Genomic DNA, 19,428 nt, shown 5'->3' on the forward strand with positions numbered 1-19,428 from the left:
TACACGATCAACACCCACCTGCCGTCAGGGACATACAGTACACGATCAACACCCACCTGCCGTCAGGGACATACAGTACATGCATGGCATCCAAGCCAGGAGCAACAGACTCAGGAACAATTACTTCCCCCAAGCAGTCAGACTGATCAACACCTACACCCATTAACCCCTACACCACCACTGCTTTATCATTTCTTGTCAGAATAACCTCATGTACAGCATCACTTGAGGTACATACAGTCAGTCTATGTAAATGTGTATGTATAAACTGATCTTCTGTATTTCTGTTTATTGTGTTTTCTTTCTGTTCTTTCTGCTTATTGTGTTTTTTAATGCTGCATTGGATCCAGAGTAACAATCATTTCATTCTCCTTTACACTTGCATACTGATGAATGACAATGAATAATCTTGAAATCAATTTTATTGTCTCATGAAACTCGGTGTATTTGATTTAATCCTTATTTTACACACCTTTATGTCTTTAAAGGGCAACAACTTTCCTAAGTTATTAAAATAGAGTATAATTCGTAGACAATTCTGGTTCAATAAAAATTCAAAAGAATATTTGTAACTTTCTGGTGGGAATAGCAATTCTGGGCAATTGGAGGTGCTGGAGGTAGTTTGAGGAGTCAGCATCATTCTGGATAAAAATACAAAGCATAGCAAAATTCACTGAGGTTATGTATTTCAAATGATGTCCCAGAACAGTTGGTGCCTCAAACAAATGCCAGTTCCTCCATGAAGAGGATTCAATTGTCTTCTGATCTTTCAGGAAAGTGCTGCCTGACTGCCTTAGCAGCATTGGTAAGAGGAAGCAAGCACTTGGGGGAGATCAAAGTAACAACGGCAAGACTGACAGGGAGAACATAGTCTGCCACCCACTTGTTCATGCAGCAGGCCTGGACCTCAAACAATGAATGGGCTTCCGTCAACGTTTCTATCACCCAGAACTTCCATTAGTCAGTCCTTTACAAATCAGACTCGGAGGCAAACAAAACTCTATTCAGAAGCTCTGGCCAGCTTTGCTGGGTATTTTTTGGCCCACAGACCACGTTGTCCTTGTATGTATCCAAGTATTGCACACAGCAGGTGATTAACAGCTTCACCTTCTCAGCTCTTGTGACTGAAATGAAAACTGAAAACTTGTTGGGGAGCGTAAACACAATGAAACTGAATTCAATGCAGCGATAAGCCTCCGGCATACAGCAGGGATTCAATTCAAAGTCAAAGGCACTTTGCAAGTTCTTTCGTAAAATAAACTTTCAGTAGGAGCCAGAGCCTCTGACATCAAAGGGTGCAAGTGGGACTCTTTAACCAAAGTGTTTTTAGTCTTGCTGCTATATTAATTACACTGAAATGTAGAAGAGGGAATGCCTATGGTCACCCAGGTAGTCAGGGGTAAATCGCCTGCATTAATCTTTTGAAAGCTCCCTTCAAGCATTTCCAAAGTCATTCCTAAACAGTGAGACAAGGGGTTAAGGCTCTCTCTTTTGAATAACAATCCACAACAGATGTACTCACACTAAGTCTCAGCTATATACCACCCAGCAAGGCACAACATCTGCTGCAAGTCCACTTAATTCAAAAACTGGAGGAAGAGAAACTGCTCACTAAATTCATGCAGGAGCCTTACAGATGTTGCTTTCCACTTATCCCTGTCGACCAATGTTCTGTGACCCTCTGAGGTAAACATGAAGCTAATGTCCTAACAACCAGATGCAAGTTAATACAGAAAGAACAGTAGATTGTTTTTGAACCCTTCAGGTTAAGCCACAGGGGGGAGGAATAAACAGATGGAACTGGGGAAATCAATACATTGTGAGAATATACAGCTAGCACCAATGTCTGCGACACTTATTTGAACTATCATAAAAGTCTAGAAGAAAAACATTTGCTGAGGTATATCTCAGATCTGTAATAGAAAAACCTCTGTTTACTATATATAGTTCCAGCCACCTCCTTCACTTTCCCAAGAAAGTCAATTTTAAGAACTTTTTATAGGCAAATTGCCGGCAATAACATAGTAAATAAAGGCAATATGATACAATGCTGCTTCAACTGTTGTTCTTTAAAATCATGCCACAGTGACTTTTACATATACCTGATGGGGAAGATGGAACCTCTTGTCTTTACGTTGTATTTCACCTGTTGCCTCTGTTACAAGGTAGCTGCAGATTTCCCTAAAAAAGCAGGGTAATCGGGTACACCAATGTTTGTTGAGGACTCACTATTGGAGAAAATAAACTGCACTTTGGACAATATTGGGTCCTTTTATGTCCAGCTGAGGAGGCTTACAGTTTATGATCTCTTCAAACTAGTAACATCACTTTCTGTCAGCAGTGTTCGGATGAGGTGCCTGGAACCTGGTGCAGGTCTGTAGGTACTGTCACTAACAGAACCAAAACTGACCTACGTTGAGCAAAAAATTTGCTAAAGAAATCAGCACACCCACTCACAAATACAATAATGTAAAATTTTCACTTCCTCTGACAATCAAGCAATTCATCAGGATTCTGCTCTCTACATTTTTGTTATTTCCAGTACAGACAATGTACATCTATAACGGCTATTGAATTTCCTTGTAATCAGTTACAGACTATTCCGTGATGAATCTACAGTACTGGCACCACAAGACATTATTACCCTCTTGTGAATTTAGCAACACATCATGCACACCAACAGCTGCTACAAGCACATTGGGAAATCAGTACTAATATTAAAGATTAAAGATGTATATAAGTATATAAACAGACTATTAGAGAAGTAATAAAAAACAAAACGTCAGATTCAAATTGGAATAGATTTTTAGACATCAATAGCCATTAAAGCAAAATCCTCCAACTCACAGACACCTACTTATCCTTGTTTCACTCTAATAGACATGGCAACTCCTGCCAACCCACTGCAGTCTGCACTTCCATTTCCATCCACCCAATCCTCATGTGAGAATGAGCTACCTTTTCAACTACAGAAGCCCTAATCCTGTCTTCAGAGTGTCTGGAGAGCTTCACTTGAACGTGAAGCTGGTGAAGAGTTCCCATTCCCAGCAGATTCAATTATGCAAACTTCTAAGCACAGTTGAGCCTTCTTTGTGATGACACGTACGTGCTGGTCGCAGGACAAATCCTCTGATATGTTGATCCCTAGGAATTAAGATCTACTGACTCTCTCCAACTCCAATCCCCAAATAAGGACTGGCTCATGGACCTCAGGTTTCTTCCTCCTGTAGTCGATAATCAGCTCTTTAGTTTTGCTGATGTTGAGTGGGAGGTTGTTGCTGTGGGACCACTCAGACCGATTTCCAATCTCCCTCCTATATGATGATTCATCTCCACCTTTGATTGGACCAACAATTGCAGTGTTATCAGCAAACTTGAATACGGCATTGGAGCTGTACTTAGCCACACAATCACAAGTACCAGGGGGCTAAGCACACAGCCCTGCAGTGAACCTGTGCTCATGGTGAGTGTGGGGGAGATGTTGCTGCCAAAACTGTTCTAACTGGGGTCTGATCCAGTTGCGCAGGGAGCTACTGATATCCAGGTCTCGGAGCTTAGTGATGAGTTTTGAGGAGATGACAGAACATCTTCACTCTTCAGAGCTGAGTGAAAACCAATGAAATGGCATCTGCTGTTCACCTGTCGCCCCAAAGGTGCTGATTCTATCTCATTGTCCCTGAAGCTGATGACTTCTTCTAGGTCCCTTGAAGGTCCTGATCCTCAACCCACCCTGAAAGCACTGACTCTCCTTCCTGTCCCTTGATTGCGCTTTTGTTCAGGGAGGGACTTAATGCATGAGCACCCTGTGCACCTCCTGCTCTTTGCCATTATTTGATTAAGAAAAAGAACTGTGTGTTTTGTAGGCAACTTGACATCATGGGGTGTCATAATTCCACCCTATTCTATAACTGCAATCCACAAGACACACACACTGACAAGTGCATATAGAAATACTGTATGAGCAGTATACATGCATCCTCAAACACATAGCTGTTTATAGTTGGTGGACTTAAGCAAAGACTATAAGACAAGGTCTCAAAAAACAAAACAGTCCATACACATGTGCAAAAGGGGCCGCATATTGCCTAAAGCCTTGAAAACTAACTCTCAGCTTCCTTTCTAAACATCATCTTTTGAGGCAGCAAAGTTTTTTATGTCATCATTTTGCTACAATTTAATAAATTCAAAAGCATCTTTATTTATCAAATCAAGGTGGATCTGAAAGCACTATTCTTTGTTAAATAATATGTTGTCCCCCAAAGAAAATATAGCATTTATATGGCATTTGAATGACCTCAGTGCTTTAGAAACAATGAAATATTCTAATCTGCTGTCCATCTATTTGGATATCTTGGCCATTCGGTACCCAGCTCGTTGGGCACTGATTCTTTTATCCCTTTCAGACTCCTAGGCCCTGATCCCTGCACTCTGGGATCCCTGCACTCTAACTGGGATCACTGGAAGGCTTATAATCCTACTCAGTAACATCAAAACATTTTAAATAGCGTTCAACAATCCAAAAAATCTACTGTTCCAGCATCCAATTCCTGAACATGCTAGATTAAAAGATCTTTACTCAGCTTCTGAGGAACAATTGCTTATAACATATGAGTATTTGATCTCAAACAGTTTCCCAATATTTTCCGAAGAAATATGATGGCGCTAAACAGCGACTCCTTTGCTTACATCTTCGGAAACAGCTCTATTTCTATCTTTGATATCTCTTTTTCACCCCTGTCAAGGTTCTTTTGAAAACCCTGACCTGGAGTTACACTCTGACTTTGGGTCTTTGTGAGAATGGGACCCGCTCTCAGGGCCTCACAACCGGCCACTTTTTGATATCCCAAGGATGCGGCCTGGAAGGCTAGCCCGCCTTCAGGGTTCCGGATTTTCGTAGCTCTGGCGACGGGCTGCTGCTGCCACCTGATGCATCCTGGGAGAACACAGAGGGTTGGAAGCAGCAGGCTTGCTGTGGGCTGTGTGCCCAGAGGCCTGGGCCTTTCTGGAGCCAACTCTCTGGACACAGAGCTCAGAAAAGGGGATGCAACAGACTTTTAACACCATAAATCAGCAAGTTGTTCGTTATGCCTCCCCTCTCACTGTGAAACAGGGACACCTCTTTCTCCCTTATTAGGGGGAGAGAGAGCCCGTGGTATGTCGAATTACTGGGTGAACGAGTAGTCTTTGGGGTACTGCAAGTCTGTGTCTTATCGATGCTTTGCTGCACTCTTGAGTGGTCGGTGGGGGGCACCAATGCTTTTTTTGTTGGTTGGAAGGGGGGGTCATTGCTTTGCTACTGCTTATGCGTGGGAGGGGGAGCTGGGGGGGCTTTGGGGTTCTAACATTAACTGTCATTCATTCTTTGGGGCACTCCTCTGTTTTCGTGGATGTTTGCGAAGAAAAGGAATTCCATGATGTATATTGTATACATTTCTCTGACATTAAATGTACCTATTGACCTATTGACCTATTGGAGTTACCCTTTCTACTTTACCACATTCACCCATGCTACCAATCCCCGTGATCACCAAACCTTTCCCTCCAATATTCAACAGCTTTCAGACAAGTGAAGGGGAGACAATCAGAGGAAAATTTTTCTGCAAGAAAATAACAATGTCCATTTTTTTCCACACAAAACCCATACTCCTTGAATTGGAAATCCTGACCTCATTAAACATATACTGATCTGAGAGAAATAATATAGAACAATTTCCAAATCTTCAGGCGTTCTTCATAAACAGTAAACTTCTTTTTTGTGACGGTGTTCCCCAAGCATTTTGAGTAGAGAGTTCTAGGATTTCGATTCAGCAACAATGAAAAACAGTGATATATTTACAAGTCAGGATAACGTGTGAGATTTGTAGAGGAGCCTACAGTTCCTAGTCGTATCATACTTATCCTGAACAGCACCTTGTGGATTGAAGCCCCAATCCCACATAAACCAGGGCTAGTGCAGCTATGTCTCTGAACCCTGATATTCTAATGAAATTCTAAAACCAAGAGCCTGACTTTTCTCTTGTGTGGATATGTGGTCCCATTCTGAAGAACATTAAAGTTTTTATCCCTGTTCTTCTGACAATATGCATCCCTCGAGCAAATTACTTAAAAATATTATTGGTCATTGTCAAATTGTTGGTTGAAGGCCATGTTATCTGAAGACTATTTCTTAAATTTCTATTGCCTACATTTTGAACGTACTTTATTGGATGCAAGATACATTTAGATGACCTGAGGTTACATTTGGTTCCATATGTTCCTTTGCTTTTGAAGCTACTGTAGATATTCATTTTTATGTTAAAGAAACCATGAAAAAAATGAATTCTATTAAATGGTGAAACTAAATAAAACTAATCTGCTGACGCAGTATAGCAGCAATCTGTGTAGTAAATATAATTCAAGGATTATAAACCTTTCAATTTAAGCACAATTAATCTTTAACTATGCCACTGTGAAACTGTACTTCTTAGACAATGTGTTTGTGAAAAACTATATTTATTTATGCAATCTATCTGCATGGCTAAAATAGTGTTCAATAACTCATTTGAAAGAGAGCATTTTGCGTGCAGACTATTGAGATATAATTACAATGTCATTCAAAAATATGTGATAGATCAAATATTATAAAAGATACAAAAAGTATTATTCAGTAGTCAAGCAACTTTGTCTTAAATATCTTAGTGGAGGATTATTTTGGAGCAATATCATATTAGATTTTTGAATAGTGGCACATCAAGCAATATGACATCCATCGGTAAAATACAGCGCACAACACAATGGGCAAATAAGGTTTGGTAACAGGAATATACAAAACAAGAAGGTCAGATAAATATCACACTCCAAATGTACCCTATAAAATGATAACCACTCTGATGTGAATTGTACATTACATCCCCACTCCCAGTCTTGAACAATTCAGTAAATATGGCTAACTACTACAGTCTCTAGCCTGCCATTGCTATCGTTCTACTCTATAGCTGTCTTCCAATTAACTGGTAACACACAAAACGTTGCAATAACTATGCCCAAGTATACACCTCTGTCAGGGCAAAACACTTTGCAAATTTTCCATACTATAAAATCTCATACAGAGCGCATACTTCAAAAGGAAAGGCAGAGGGGCTGGAAAACTACATTAATAATACAACAAGATAATTTTAAAAAGCAAAATCAACAGAGCATTCAGATTTCATTCTAGTTCCAATAGACAACCAATCATCAGAAATATCTTCAGGCTCACTAAACCAAGTAATTTTAGATGTGTAATTAAAATCAAATAACACATAAATAAATGGCCTACCTAAATATGGAATGAAGTTCTGAAGGTGCTGGCTAAGTTGTAGAAAGGACATATAAAATTGCAGAAAAATGTATTAGTTTTTGTAATTTGCAAGAGTAACAAATGAGGCCAGAGATGACAGGAACAGGAACAAAGAGTAGGGAGATACAGAACCTAGGAGTGGGACAAGAGAGCAGCCAGAGAACCCAGGAACAGCAACAGAGCAGGAGCAGTTTTGCTGTGGGATCAGTAAGCCAGGCACAATGTGGTGAATTACCTAATGTCATGGGATCCAGAATATCCTCAATATCACAATTTGAGTAGGAAACAAGTGGCAAGGAATTGCTTTAAATAACTTAGTCAAAAATATTTTGTAATTAATAGTCATTAACAATTACTCTTGTTTTATATTTGCGGTCAGCATGACTGCCAGTGACTGAAGTAAGTTGTGAGAGCTCTCGATGGTAGATTAGGATGTACTCATAAACACGGGAAAGGCTGCAGACGCTGGCAATCCAAAGCAACACACACAAAATGCTGGAGGATCTCATTAGACATGAGTCCTAATGAAGAGTCCCGACCCAAAACGTTGGCTGTTTACTCTTTTCCGTAGATGCTGCCCGGCCTTCTGAGTTCCTCCAGCATTTTGGGTAGGATATGCACATATTGCATTTTGATGACTTCTTCAAGCACTGCCCAAAAAAACAGCAATATGCAAACTACCTCCACCTGCTGCATTCCTCCCATTCATCTCTTAACCCCACCCTACTTCACTACTGTGCAGCGATTTCGAGATTTCCCAATCATGAAGACAAGATTGGTCAAGTCAAATCTGTGTAGGAGAGATTTACAGGACTCTGGGCAGTGACAGTGCTTCAGTGCTCTAGTTATCAGCTCTGTCATATTGTAGCAGAACATTAATTAGTAAAAGCCACTTTTGCCATGGTGGATAAAATATGCAATAGCTGGTGTAATGGACTGATGAACTATCACAAACTAAACATGGTTACTATCAAGATTCTGGCCAGCTGGTGATGTAGTTTGCTACCTACAGTTGTCCACTAGTTGGAAATTGAAGAAGTGGAATCCTTATTTAATTTCACTTTAGCAGAGCTGACAAGTAATTTCTGCAAAACAAAGTGCATTTAGTCAATGGCACCTGCAGGATGGAGAAGCCCGAAATCCCAGCCAAACTATATGCTTCCTCTCTCTACGGTTCCCTGGTAAGAATAAATTAAAGTAGTTATTTCCAAGAGAGGGTTGCTGACCTTCTTTACACATCAGCAGATGGAGAACTATGAGATTTGCAAACATCTCCAGTGCCAATCTGCCAGGAACAAGATACTTTGGTGAAAAGACCTTTGTTCCATTGACTTCAAGTCATTAGCAATGTGGAGATACATTGCTCCAAAGTGAAAGTGTAACTGCAGCTGGTGAAAGGTTTTGTAAAGATATCTATACTGATGTTCACTCTTTGATCCTTGCTGAGATTCATATGAAAAGACAATTCCCTAAACATATGATGTGATGCACTGCTACTAAAAGCCCACATCTCAAACCCTCCTCCCTATTTCCAACATCTTGTCCAGTGACCCATGCAGATCCATTCATGGTTAATTGCATGGGAGCTGGCTTACACACTCAGCAGTACCCTTCACTGCCTTCCACACACGTACAGAGTTTGGCAACTTGAAATAACTCTAGAAACACCACACACATGTAAAATTTTAAGGATTGCAGCCAGGAAAAAAATTGACCATGGGCTAAGCAGCCAATATCTGATAACCCTTATAAACAGAACTGATGAGGTATGGGATTTAGAGGGGAGAAGGTTTGGGGTTGTGTGTGTGGGGAGGAGAGGGTATATCCCAGTAGCTAAATGCATATTTAGTCTTGTGAGCCTAAGGATGAGAATCAGGTGTTCAAGTAGATATGTAAATTGATGAATGCACAACTGTTTTCCAATTGATCATAACGTTATCCGATGTGACTCAACACACAAGTACATGAATGGGCTGGGATGCCAGTTTATTCTAAAGGCACTCCAAACCAGCACCACCAGCCTGAGTTTGTCCCATTTGTCTCTTACATCATCTGTCAGCTTGAACATGGAACAGTCCCAGTACATCACCTGAACAGGCCCTTTGTGCCACCATGTCTGTGCTGACCATCACGTCAATCTAAACTAATCCCATCTGCCTGAACTGTCCGTTCCCTGTGTCTGTCTTAAATGCCTCTTAAACCTTACCAAAGTATCTGCTTGTACCACATCCCTGCTGCACATTCTATGAACCTCCCACAGTGTGTAAAGTACTTGCCTCACAAATCTTTTTTAAACTTTCCCCCTCTCGCCTTAAGCCTTTGCATTCTATCATTCAACATGTCCACCCTGGGAAAAAAGACTCTGACTAGCGACCTTACGGACGCTAGTCACAATCTCACATAGCTCTTTCACCTCACCCCTCAGCCACTGGCACTCCGGAGAAAGCAATCAAAGCTTTCCCAAGCACCCAACCTCTTGTTACTCTCCAGTCCAACAGCATCCTGAGTGGAAAGACAAGACAGAATGTGGTAGAATCTGGAGGAAAAACCAACAGCTGGAAGAACTCAGTGGGTCAAGCAACATCTGGGGAGGCAAAGGGAGTCAAAACCCGGCATCAAGACTCCAAGTATAGAGAGACGGCCAGTGGATAGAAACGAGAGGGAGGGATGAGACAGAATCCAGGAGGTGATAGTTGGAACCAGACAAGGTTGGATGAGGGGCGGAGCGAGTCGGGTGCAGGGCAAAAGAGGGGGAAGGCTTGAGACAGAGGCTTGTGGCTGGCAGGTTGAAACAGATAAAGGAAAGTAAACAGGCAGATGGACCTGTGTGGAGAGGGAAGGGATGAGGGTAAAGATAAGTAGTAAATGGTGAACGTCTAACCCTAACCCTAAACCTCTTTGAAGCCTCCACATCCTTCCTATAGTGTGTTGATCAAAACTGCGCACAATAATCCAAATGTGGCCCAGCCAATATTTTATACAGCTGCAACGGGACTTCCCAGCTTTTAAATTTAATGCCCAACTGACAGAGGCAAACATGCCAGATAACTTCCTTACCATCCTATCCACTGGCGTTGCCCCATTCAGTGAGCTATGGACTTGTACCTCGAGATCAGTCTGTGCATCAATGCTCCTGTACGTCCTGCCACTGACTGTAAACTTTCCTCTTAAACTTGACCTCTCAAAATGCTCTACTTGACACATCTGGATTAAGATCCATCTGCTGTTTCTCTACCTAAATTTCCAACTGATCCTGCTGTATCAATTGCCAACCTTGCTCACTATTCACAACTCCACCAACCTTTGTGTCATCTACAAACTTACTATTCAGTCCACCTATATTTTTGTCCAAGTCATTTATAAATATCACAAACAACCGAGGTTCCATCACTGATCCATATGGAACAGACTGGTCACAGACCTCCAGTCCGAGAAACACCTGTCCACCATTATACACCATCTTCTATGACCAAGTCAGATTTAGATTATTGTTTGAATTGTGGATTTGATTTTGTATTGCAGTTGATATATGATATGAAATTTGAACATTAATGCCAGCTTTCTTATATTTTGTCAGTGGCAACATCATATATGCAGATGTTATTCCAATAGGCCTAGATTCATTGATAAAATAGCTGTTTTACCAGAGAAACAGGTACAGTACTTCAGCAACCAAGACCACACCAACCTCAAGCACGTACTTACACTGATCCTCCATTAATTTTGTTTTTGTTCTCACCACATTTCCATCAACTCCCCACAGACTCCTAACACTCACCAAATTAGGGCAATTAACCTATCAAACAGCGCGTCTTTAGGATGTGGAAGGAAGCCAGAACATCAGAGGAAATCCATGCAGTCACATGGAGAACGCATTGAGTTCAGGTTTGAAGCAGACTTTTACTTTTCTTGCACCAATTACTGCAACATGCTTCTAGATCCATTAAATGCTTTTTCTTTTAATCCATTTGCACTTACCTTCATTGCGCTTTCTCTTGTTATTCTCATTATTAGATGGTGTGATTCCCAGAATTCCACTGATGGAATACGAAGATCCTGCTGAATCTGTGGCAGCTGATGGGACTGGAGTCACTGGCACAGAGCTCGGTGCTGGTGGGTGTCAATGACAACTAGGATTAGTTAGTTTAGAGACATTGTAAACCAAGATGCAAAACATCCTCCTGTGGAAAATCAGTATGGATCTATCATTGCTCCCCATCCAAGGAGGATTGGGTTTCAAGGACAAGAACCACTCTGGTTCATTTCTCACACTGGGCATGATCATAGTTAATCCCTGATTAGGACTGTGAATGTTCAGCGTTAGGGGAGGGAAGAAATAAGTCTGAACCGCAGCCATATAGGCAATGTGAAACAGAGACACACCTCTTTTTCCCTTGTTAGGGAAAGAGAGAGGGCCTGTGATGTGCCAGATACCGGGTGAATGAGTAGTCTTTGCAGTACTGCAAGTCTGTGTCTTCACTGATGCTTTACTGCACGCTTGAGTGCTCGGTGGAGGGTGCTGATGCTTTTTTTGCTGGTGGGGGAGGGGAGATCATTGCTTTGCTGCTGCTTACGCGTGGGAGGGGGGAGCTGGGGGGGCGCTTTAGTGTTCTAACAGTTAACTGTCATTCATTCTTTGGGGCACTCCTCTGTTTTCGTGAATGGTTGCGTAGAAAAAGAATTTCAGGATGTATATTGTATACGTTTCTCTGACATTAAATGTACCCTTGAAACTTTTGAAACCTTTGAATATCAATTCTAACCAAAGATTTTATTGGTTAACAGTGTGTATTCAGTCATATTATGAACACTACTGTATATCCAAGGAAGCTGGTGTTTGTAAAATATCTACCCTTTCTTAAACACTAAGGAAAGATGCGTTTCCTCAAGGTTCAAAGCTAAAGACTATGAACAATGCCTAACACTTGTGAGTCACTGGCCCGTTCATCATAGAGAACATTCTCTCACCTCAGTGACACAGCAGACAGACCACTCAGAGGAGTATATCTGAGTGTCAGTGCATTAACGAAGTGTCTCCGCAATCCCCGTGAGCATATTTTGGTGTCAAAATCTGTAGCTACTGGATGTTTGTCCCCATTTCTCTGCTTGGTCAGTACAGTAGTATTTACATTCCATCACTTCACCCGATTGAGCAAAAAGCCCAGCACTGTCAATCAAGAGAATTACACACCTGTGGCTATTTTACCTTATTTATTTTATTTAGAGATACAGCTTTCTAACAGGCCTTTCTGACTCAATGAGCCCCCGCTGCCCAATTACACCCACGTGAAAAATTAACCTACAAACCCTTACGTCTTGGCAATGTGGGAGAAACCAAAGCAGCCAAAGGAAACCCATGCAGTCACGGGGAGAACATACCTACGTACTCCCTACAGGTAGCAGTGGAATTCAACCATTGGCGCTGCATAACATTATGCTAACTGCTACACCTCCGTAGTGCCCAAATTTACCCAATCAATATTGGAATTCTGTAGGTATTGATTGAATTCACCACAAACCAGTGGGCATTGGCTGAACGAATCTATCAGAACTCGGTAGGTATTAGTTCATCAAATCCAAAAGAAGCCATTGAATGTTCGCCCACTGAGACCCTAAGAAGCATAAGGAAATTGATCCACTGAATTCTTGAGAATTTATTGACAGGAACAAGATACCCCAAGTCAATCATGTACTGTGACGCAACATGCACAAATAAACTGCTGAAGCTCACTCTCTGAGAAGACGTATAAAAATAAGTATCCTGAGTACACTACCACTTCTAGAACTGCAACCAAGCGTGAGCCACTGCGAGAACAGGGTATAAAAGAGTACCACACAGAGCAAGGAGGACTGAGCTTCCGTACACTGTCATTAAGAGGGCTATTAATTTTGCCTCTATTTTGCATGCAATCATAACCTAGATGCAAAGAGGAAGTCCTTCAATTAAATCATCATTGCTTTCGAATACACAGTGACCAAAATCCTTCCTTCAGAAGAATAGTCAGTTTTCCATCTTTGCTGTAGATTCTGAACATACAGTGCATAAGCACTAAAGGTTATACTTAAAATAAAGGTCAATTTAATGGAAAAAAGTTCAATCTTGGTGGAAACTTAAATCACATACTTCCAACTGCAAAGGCACAATCAACACTGAAAGAAACTGAGAAAAGGGAATTAAAAGAAAATAATAAAACTTTCACAACTTCTTAGTGCTTAACGATGCAGAAAATGTAATATAGTTTCCTTTATGGATGTATTACTTTAATTACACCACATTTATGGCCATTCTATTGGCACTCCAAGTTTTGGATTTCAATTTCGTATTATAATATGAAATGGTTTTATTGAAATAATTGTCAGACTTCAGAACCCAAGTTATATTAGTGTACTGCATTTGAACAATAAATTACTTAGAAACACTGAGGCAGTGGAGAAGTTGAAGCATTATGATTGTCAGATGGAATAAGACAACAGTTATAACAATCAGATTACATTACAGTTATTGCCCAGCTGAGTGGTAACTAATTAGAAATTAATCCTCTATCCTGTTTCAGCGCAGCTATAAATTGATCCAGAGTGAATATAATAGCAATCTGATATATAATTATATAAAAGCATGATATATTCTGGAGTAGGAGATGATGTTAACCAAATAATATCGTTCTCTCTTTGTTCAGTAAAGATATTAGAAGATGTGGTCCTTTGACATCTGGACAGATTTAAAGTTATGAACTTTAGAAGGGAATCAAAGTAGTATTTTAAGGGGGGGGTAAAATCATTCTTATGTTGGATTAGATATAGTATCTCAATTAATAAACATTCGAGAGAATCTGATGCTGAACACTGTTCACTTCGAATCAATTGCAGTCACAGTAATGTTATCACAAATGAGCAGAGAACAAAATCTGAGACATGCACAACCAATGAGTATTTGAGGTTTCAAAAGATTTGCTCACAGTTTCCCCAGAGAAACAACTAATGCTTAAGAGCCAACCAAACTGTGAAGAATGGGCACCCTACACAAAGTAAGTTGCTACAATGAGGAAGGACAGATATAGGTTTAGAAGCCGAGGGATTACAGGTTGGGAGATCACAAGTTCAGGGAGGGATTGACAGAGAGAGCAAAAGTTAATTTCTACTCACATTAGTTGTTTCAATGAAATTAGTCCTCAAAGTAAATACCAATTCTTCAAGATTTAGAACGATGTATGTCTTACAGAAGTGAAACAGCAGTTTATCAATGACACTTACCTATAGTATGAGACGAGACTGGCGATTGTTGATTTGGAGGCTGCTGTACCTTTGTTCGGATAATCCTGAATAAAATTAAAAAAGTGCTTTTAACACTAAATCATGTGTCATCCAACACAGCCCATCCAAACTTAGACTCCTAATTTCAATATTATTAAGCTAGCTGCAGAAGATGTGTTAAATGACCACTAGAGAAAATTCCCTCATTGTGACTAAGGTGCTTCAAAATGAATTAAGTATTTTTTGGAAGTATTTACTTTTATAATGCAGGCAAATCCAATGTGTTCTTACTGAGTTCACACCAACAAATGGAATGAATTGTTTTCTGTAGTGATAAAATATGAACGTAGACCAGGCTACCAAAGGAGCCACAAGTTCTTCTTCACAAAAAGTCCATGGATCTTTTACATTCATTTCAAAAGATTCAGAATATGTTCCCTTGCCTCATCCGGTGCACTGAAATATGTTTCTTATAATGTGAAAAATACTGGTACACCGGATAGTTAGGAGAATTATGTAAAATTAGCAAAAGTTAATTTAAAAGTTTACAAAACTGCAGAAACTGAAATATCAGAGTAAACTAACAAGAAAGCCTCTAGAAATATTTACAAAGGAAGCAACTAGCAAAAATAAACACTGGCCCCTCAGACAGTGGGATGGGCGAATTAATATGGGGGGATTGGGAAATAACAAAGATGTTAAATAAATATTTTTCACCTGTTTGATGAAACAAATGGATGATGGAAAAAAATGCCAAACAATTAAAAGAAATATCAGAAGCAAACAAAAGGCAAAAAATTAAAGTATCATCATCACGAGAGAAAAATGGTAAACAAGCTAATGCCCCAAACCTGATGACCTGCATTGTAGAATTCTATTGAAATAGAGGCTGTGAGTATATTGGCTATAACTTTTATAAATTCCCTAGATCAGAAGAAGTCTCAATAGATTGGATAATTGAAAATGTCATAATATATCAAAAAAAGGAAGGAGGGAGAAAGCAGGGAACTCTAGGCTTATCATCATCATCATCATTATGTGTCATGTCGTATGATGTGGGCAATCATGGTCTTCCATCTCTCTTTAAGCTGATCGTTGCCTGTGAGGGAAACCCCCTTCAAGCTGTTGCTCTAATTCTTTTCTCTATCCATGTCCATGATTGTTCTTGGCAAATTTTTCTACAGAAGTGTTTTGCCATTGCCTTCTGCTGGGCAGTGTCTTTGCAAGACAGACGGCCCCCAGCCATTATCAATACTCTTCAGAGATTGGCTGCCTGGCATCAGTGGTCACATAACCAGGGTTGTGATATGTACCAGGTGCTCATACAAACATCCATCACCTGCTCCCGTGGCTTCATGTGATCCTGATCGTGGGTAGGCTAAGCAAGTGCTACACCTTGCCCAAGAGTGATCTACAGGTTAATGGAGAGAAGAAGAGAATTACACCTCCTTTGGTAGAGACATATCTGCTCCCCACCAACCAACAGGCTTATTATCTCAACTGAAAAATCACTGAAAACTATTATTAGCAAGAGGACAACACAAACAAGAAAAAATCTGCAAATACTGGAAATACAAGCAACAAACACAAAATGCTGGAGGAACTCAGCAGGCTAGGCAGCATCGATGGAAAAAGATACAGTCAACGTTTTGAGCTGAAAGCCTTTGGCAGGACTGCAAACTAGTAATCAGATAATTGGGAAATCATGTCATTGGGTACAGAAAACATGTTTTTATGAAATATAAATTTTGTTTGACAAATTTAGTCAAGGTCACTGCAGAATGGACTTTGGGAATAATAGTTGGAGCATATTTAGATTTCTAAAAAAGAATTCATTAAGTTACTGCCCAAGCAATACATCGGTAAAGATAGGAGATAAGAAAGCAAAGTGGAAGGATACCATTCATTTTCAGGTTGGCAAATTATAACTACAGGAGTGCCCACTGGGATGAATGCTGGATTTTCATCAGTTCACAATTGATATTAAAGAATAGGCAAAGGGATTGGACATATTGTATCATAAATCTCAGGTGTTACAAAGATGGATGGAAAATAAATTATGACAAGAACATTAAGGGTTTACAACGATCAGGCGGGCAGCACGGTGGTGGTTCAAGTTGCTGCCCACATCTCCTATGACCCAGATTCAATCCTGACCTCAAATGCTGTCTGTGTGCTGTTGGAACATTCTCCTTGTAACCGCGTGGGTTTGTTCTGGGTGGTTGGGCTTCCTCCCACATCCCAAAGATGTGCAGGGTGGCAATTTGATTGATCACCAGAAACTGCTCCTGGTGCAAGCAGCTGGTAGAATCTGGGAGAATTGATGGGAAGATGGAGAGAATAAAATGGTATTAGTGTAAATGGATGTTTGATGGTTGGTGCAGAGTTGGTGTGCTGAAAAAAAACTGCTTCCATGCTGCTGATTCTACGACTCTATGAACAGCACGAAAATAACGTAAAATATGGAGAAAGTAAGTTATTCATTTTGGTTGAAAAAGCAGAGTATTAGATAAGTAAACTTATTTTTGAAAATTGGTTCTCATTGAGACTTGATTTCCAAATTGGGATGTTGACTTTTTTTGCAAGGAAATTGCACGGAGCTGTTGCTTCATCTGCACAGGATTTACTGATGCCACACTGAATGCCGCATTAGTAGGACTATGCTTGTTGTGGAAGCAGAGCAGAGAACTTTAACTTGATTGTAAAGAGGATAAATAATGAGTAAAAAAATTAGATTGGGCTAACTCGCTGGAATTTAGAAAGAAACAACAGTCTACAGGGGCGTCACAGTATAGATGTCAGGACAATGATTCCTCTAGTGGTGAAATCTAGAACTGGGTATATTTTTAAATCTTAGAGGAACTGAGATTAAGCCAAGATTAATTTGGTCATTATTTCATTGAATCATGGGTCATGTATGACAGGCCATAGCCTACCCCTGCTCCTATTTATAGAATTCTTCTGTGCTCAAATGTTGAAGTGGTTCAGAAGCCAATAAATAGCTTCAGAAGCTGTTGTACTATGACTGACCTAAGAGTCTAATCTTCAATGCAGACTCTAACATTGTGCCTTGAGTGTTTCTCATGATTTCGGACATCCTAATTGCAGCACGTACTGATCCACATTATTGATCCCTGTGATCTCCGGTATTTACCTATAAAGTGCACTGCAATCATTTGCTTGGGCTGCTCCTACATCACCTGCAAAATCTACAGCCCCAACACCAAGGAAAAAAAATGGTAGCAGTACCACGGGGACACCACTACCTGTAGGTTACCCTCTGAGTCATACAACATCCTGAATGGGAATGTCGCTGGGTCTAAATCCTGGAATTCTCTCAGCATAGCAGTCTGGAAGCAGCTTCATCAGAACTGGAATGCTTCAGGAAGGCAGTTCACCAGCATCTTCTCAAAGTCAATTAGGAAAGCACAATAAACATTCACCTTGCCCAGATAATAGAAAATAAATAAGTATTCTTTCTGAAAAGTTAGTCTGCACCTCTTTTTGGTGGGGCGGGGGGAACTATTACAATTTGATGTGCAAACATGTTTTGTGGTGAGCACATTACAAAGCATTTGTGTTGAATATTGTAGATTTTATTAATTAATGAAACTAAACCATAGCCACCACTGTTACAAGAAAATGTTACAATGGTGAAAATATTCCTATTTTCATCAGTGAACCAGGCTTGGCACTTACATTCAGTCTACGTTCTGCCTATTTGTATCCAACTGTTTCAACGCTAGTTTTTCATAAGACATTCAACTAATGTTTCTGATAGATTTAATCTTTTTTCCCCTGTTACTCTCTAGGCCGTTGCAGTGTCTCTAATCTGGCACATTTCAGCTGGCTACATTTTTCATATCTGCTACAAATGTAAAACTTTTAATTTCATTAAGAACTCTGCAGGCTGGTGTAGATCATCATTTTAATGAAAGAAAAAAGGCCTAACATGAGGTACCTGTTAGTTCAGCATGTCAAATTATAATAATCCTTTAAAACAGGAAGCAATTGTCATCAGAGTTGAGTTAGACCTCTGCTTTAATCCCTTATTCTGAATTAGTGAGGGTAAAGAAGGTAGACATTACATTTGATCTTGTTTATCATGCGATAGGAAAGGTTATTCAATATATTTTAAAATTTAAGTATGGTTGCTAAGATTTCTCCATCAATGTTGCTCTGAAGTCTTTGTCAAGGGTGTACTATAAATACCTTTCTTCTGTAGGTTATTGCTCCACTAATCCAAGATTTTTTTTAAAAACGTAGGAACTGCCTTCACAGTGCAGGCCAACTCAACAATGATTTGCATTTATATCACACTTCAGGCATAAATAAAAATCCTACGAGGCATTTTCATGAAGTAAAACAATGCTAAAACATATGATGAGGTGGATGATTAAAAACGTGGATTTTAAGGAGGACCTTAAAGGTGAAGAAATGTTATATCATGAGGCAAAGGTGTATAGAAATCACTGAACATTCCCAATTAACATTTGTGATCCCATACCAGGATTTTGAAAGTGATAGGTACAAAAGGAGAAACATATGAGAAATGTAATAACTTTATTGTTTTGAGAAACCATAGCAATCATTTTGAGAAATAAACAGTATTACTATATGTACTGTATCTTTACTCTCAACACAGTGAAAATCCAGGCAGGCTAAAGGGTATCACGGTGGTCTTTTTTGCACCACAGAAGTGGAGGGGAACTGCTGTCAGTTGTTTGGATAAAATAGATAAGCATCTATGGCTAATAGAGTGAAAACGATCACAATTTGTCTAGGAATGCTAGGAAGGGTGGTGTTTGAATCTATAAACAAATACAGGCACAGAGAAGTAAAGAGTAATTGATGAGGAA

General features: G+C 40.0%; 1 protein-coding gene across 2 annotated transcripts in view; it reads right to left on the reverse strand.

The window, feature by feature from the left end:
* The window catches only part of pax5 (paired box 5), a 250,032-nt gene that overhangs the window by 219,873 nt on the left and 10,731 nt on the right, over positions 1–19,428 (reverse strand). Inside the window, exons 4-5 of one of the 2 annotated variants that reach the window (XM_063069222.1) lie at positions 14,566–14,634; positions 11,297–11,421 (exon numbers count right to left, since the gene is read on the reverse strand). In XM_063069222.1, coding sequence (XP_062925292.1) covers positions 11,297–11,421; positions 14,566–14,634 — 194 coding nt within the window. The remainder of the gene's footprint in view (positions 1–11,296; positions 11,422–14,565; positions 14,635–19,428) is intronic. The other variant, XM_063069223.1, reaches the window with a different exon arrangement.

This window comes from Mobula hypostoma, chromosome 16 (assembly GCF_963921235.1).
Source record: "Mobula hypostoma chromosome 16, sMobHyp1.1, whole genome shotgun sequence".
Taxonomy (NCBI): Eukaryota; Metazoa; Chordata; class Chondrichthyes; order Myliobatiformes; family Myliobatidae; genus Mobula; species Mobula hypostoma.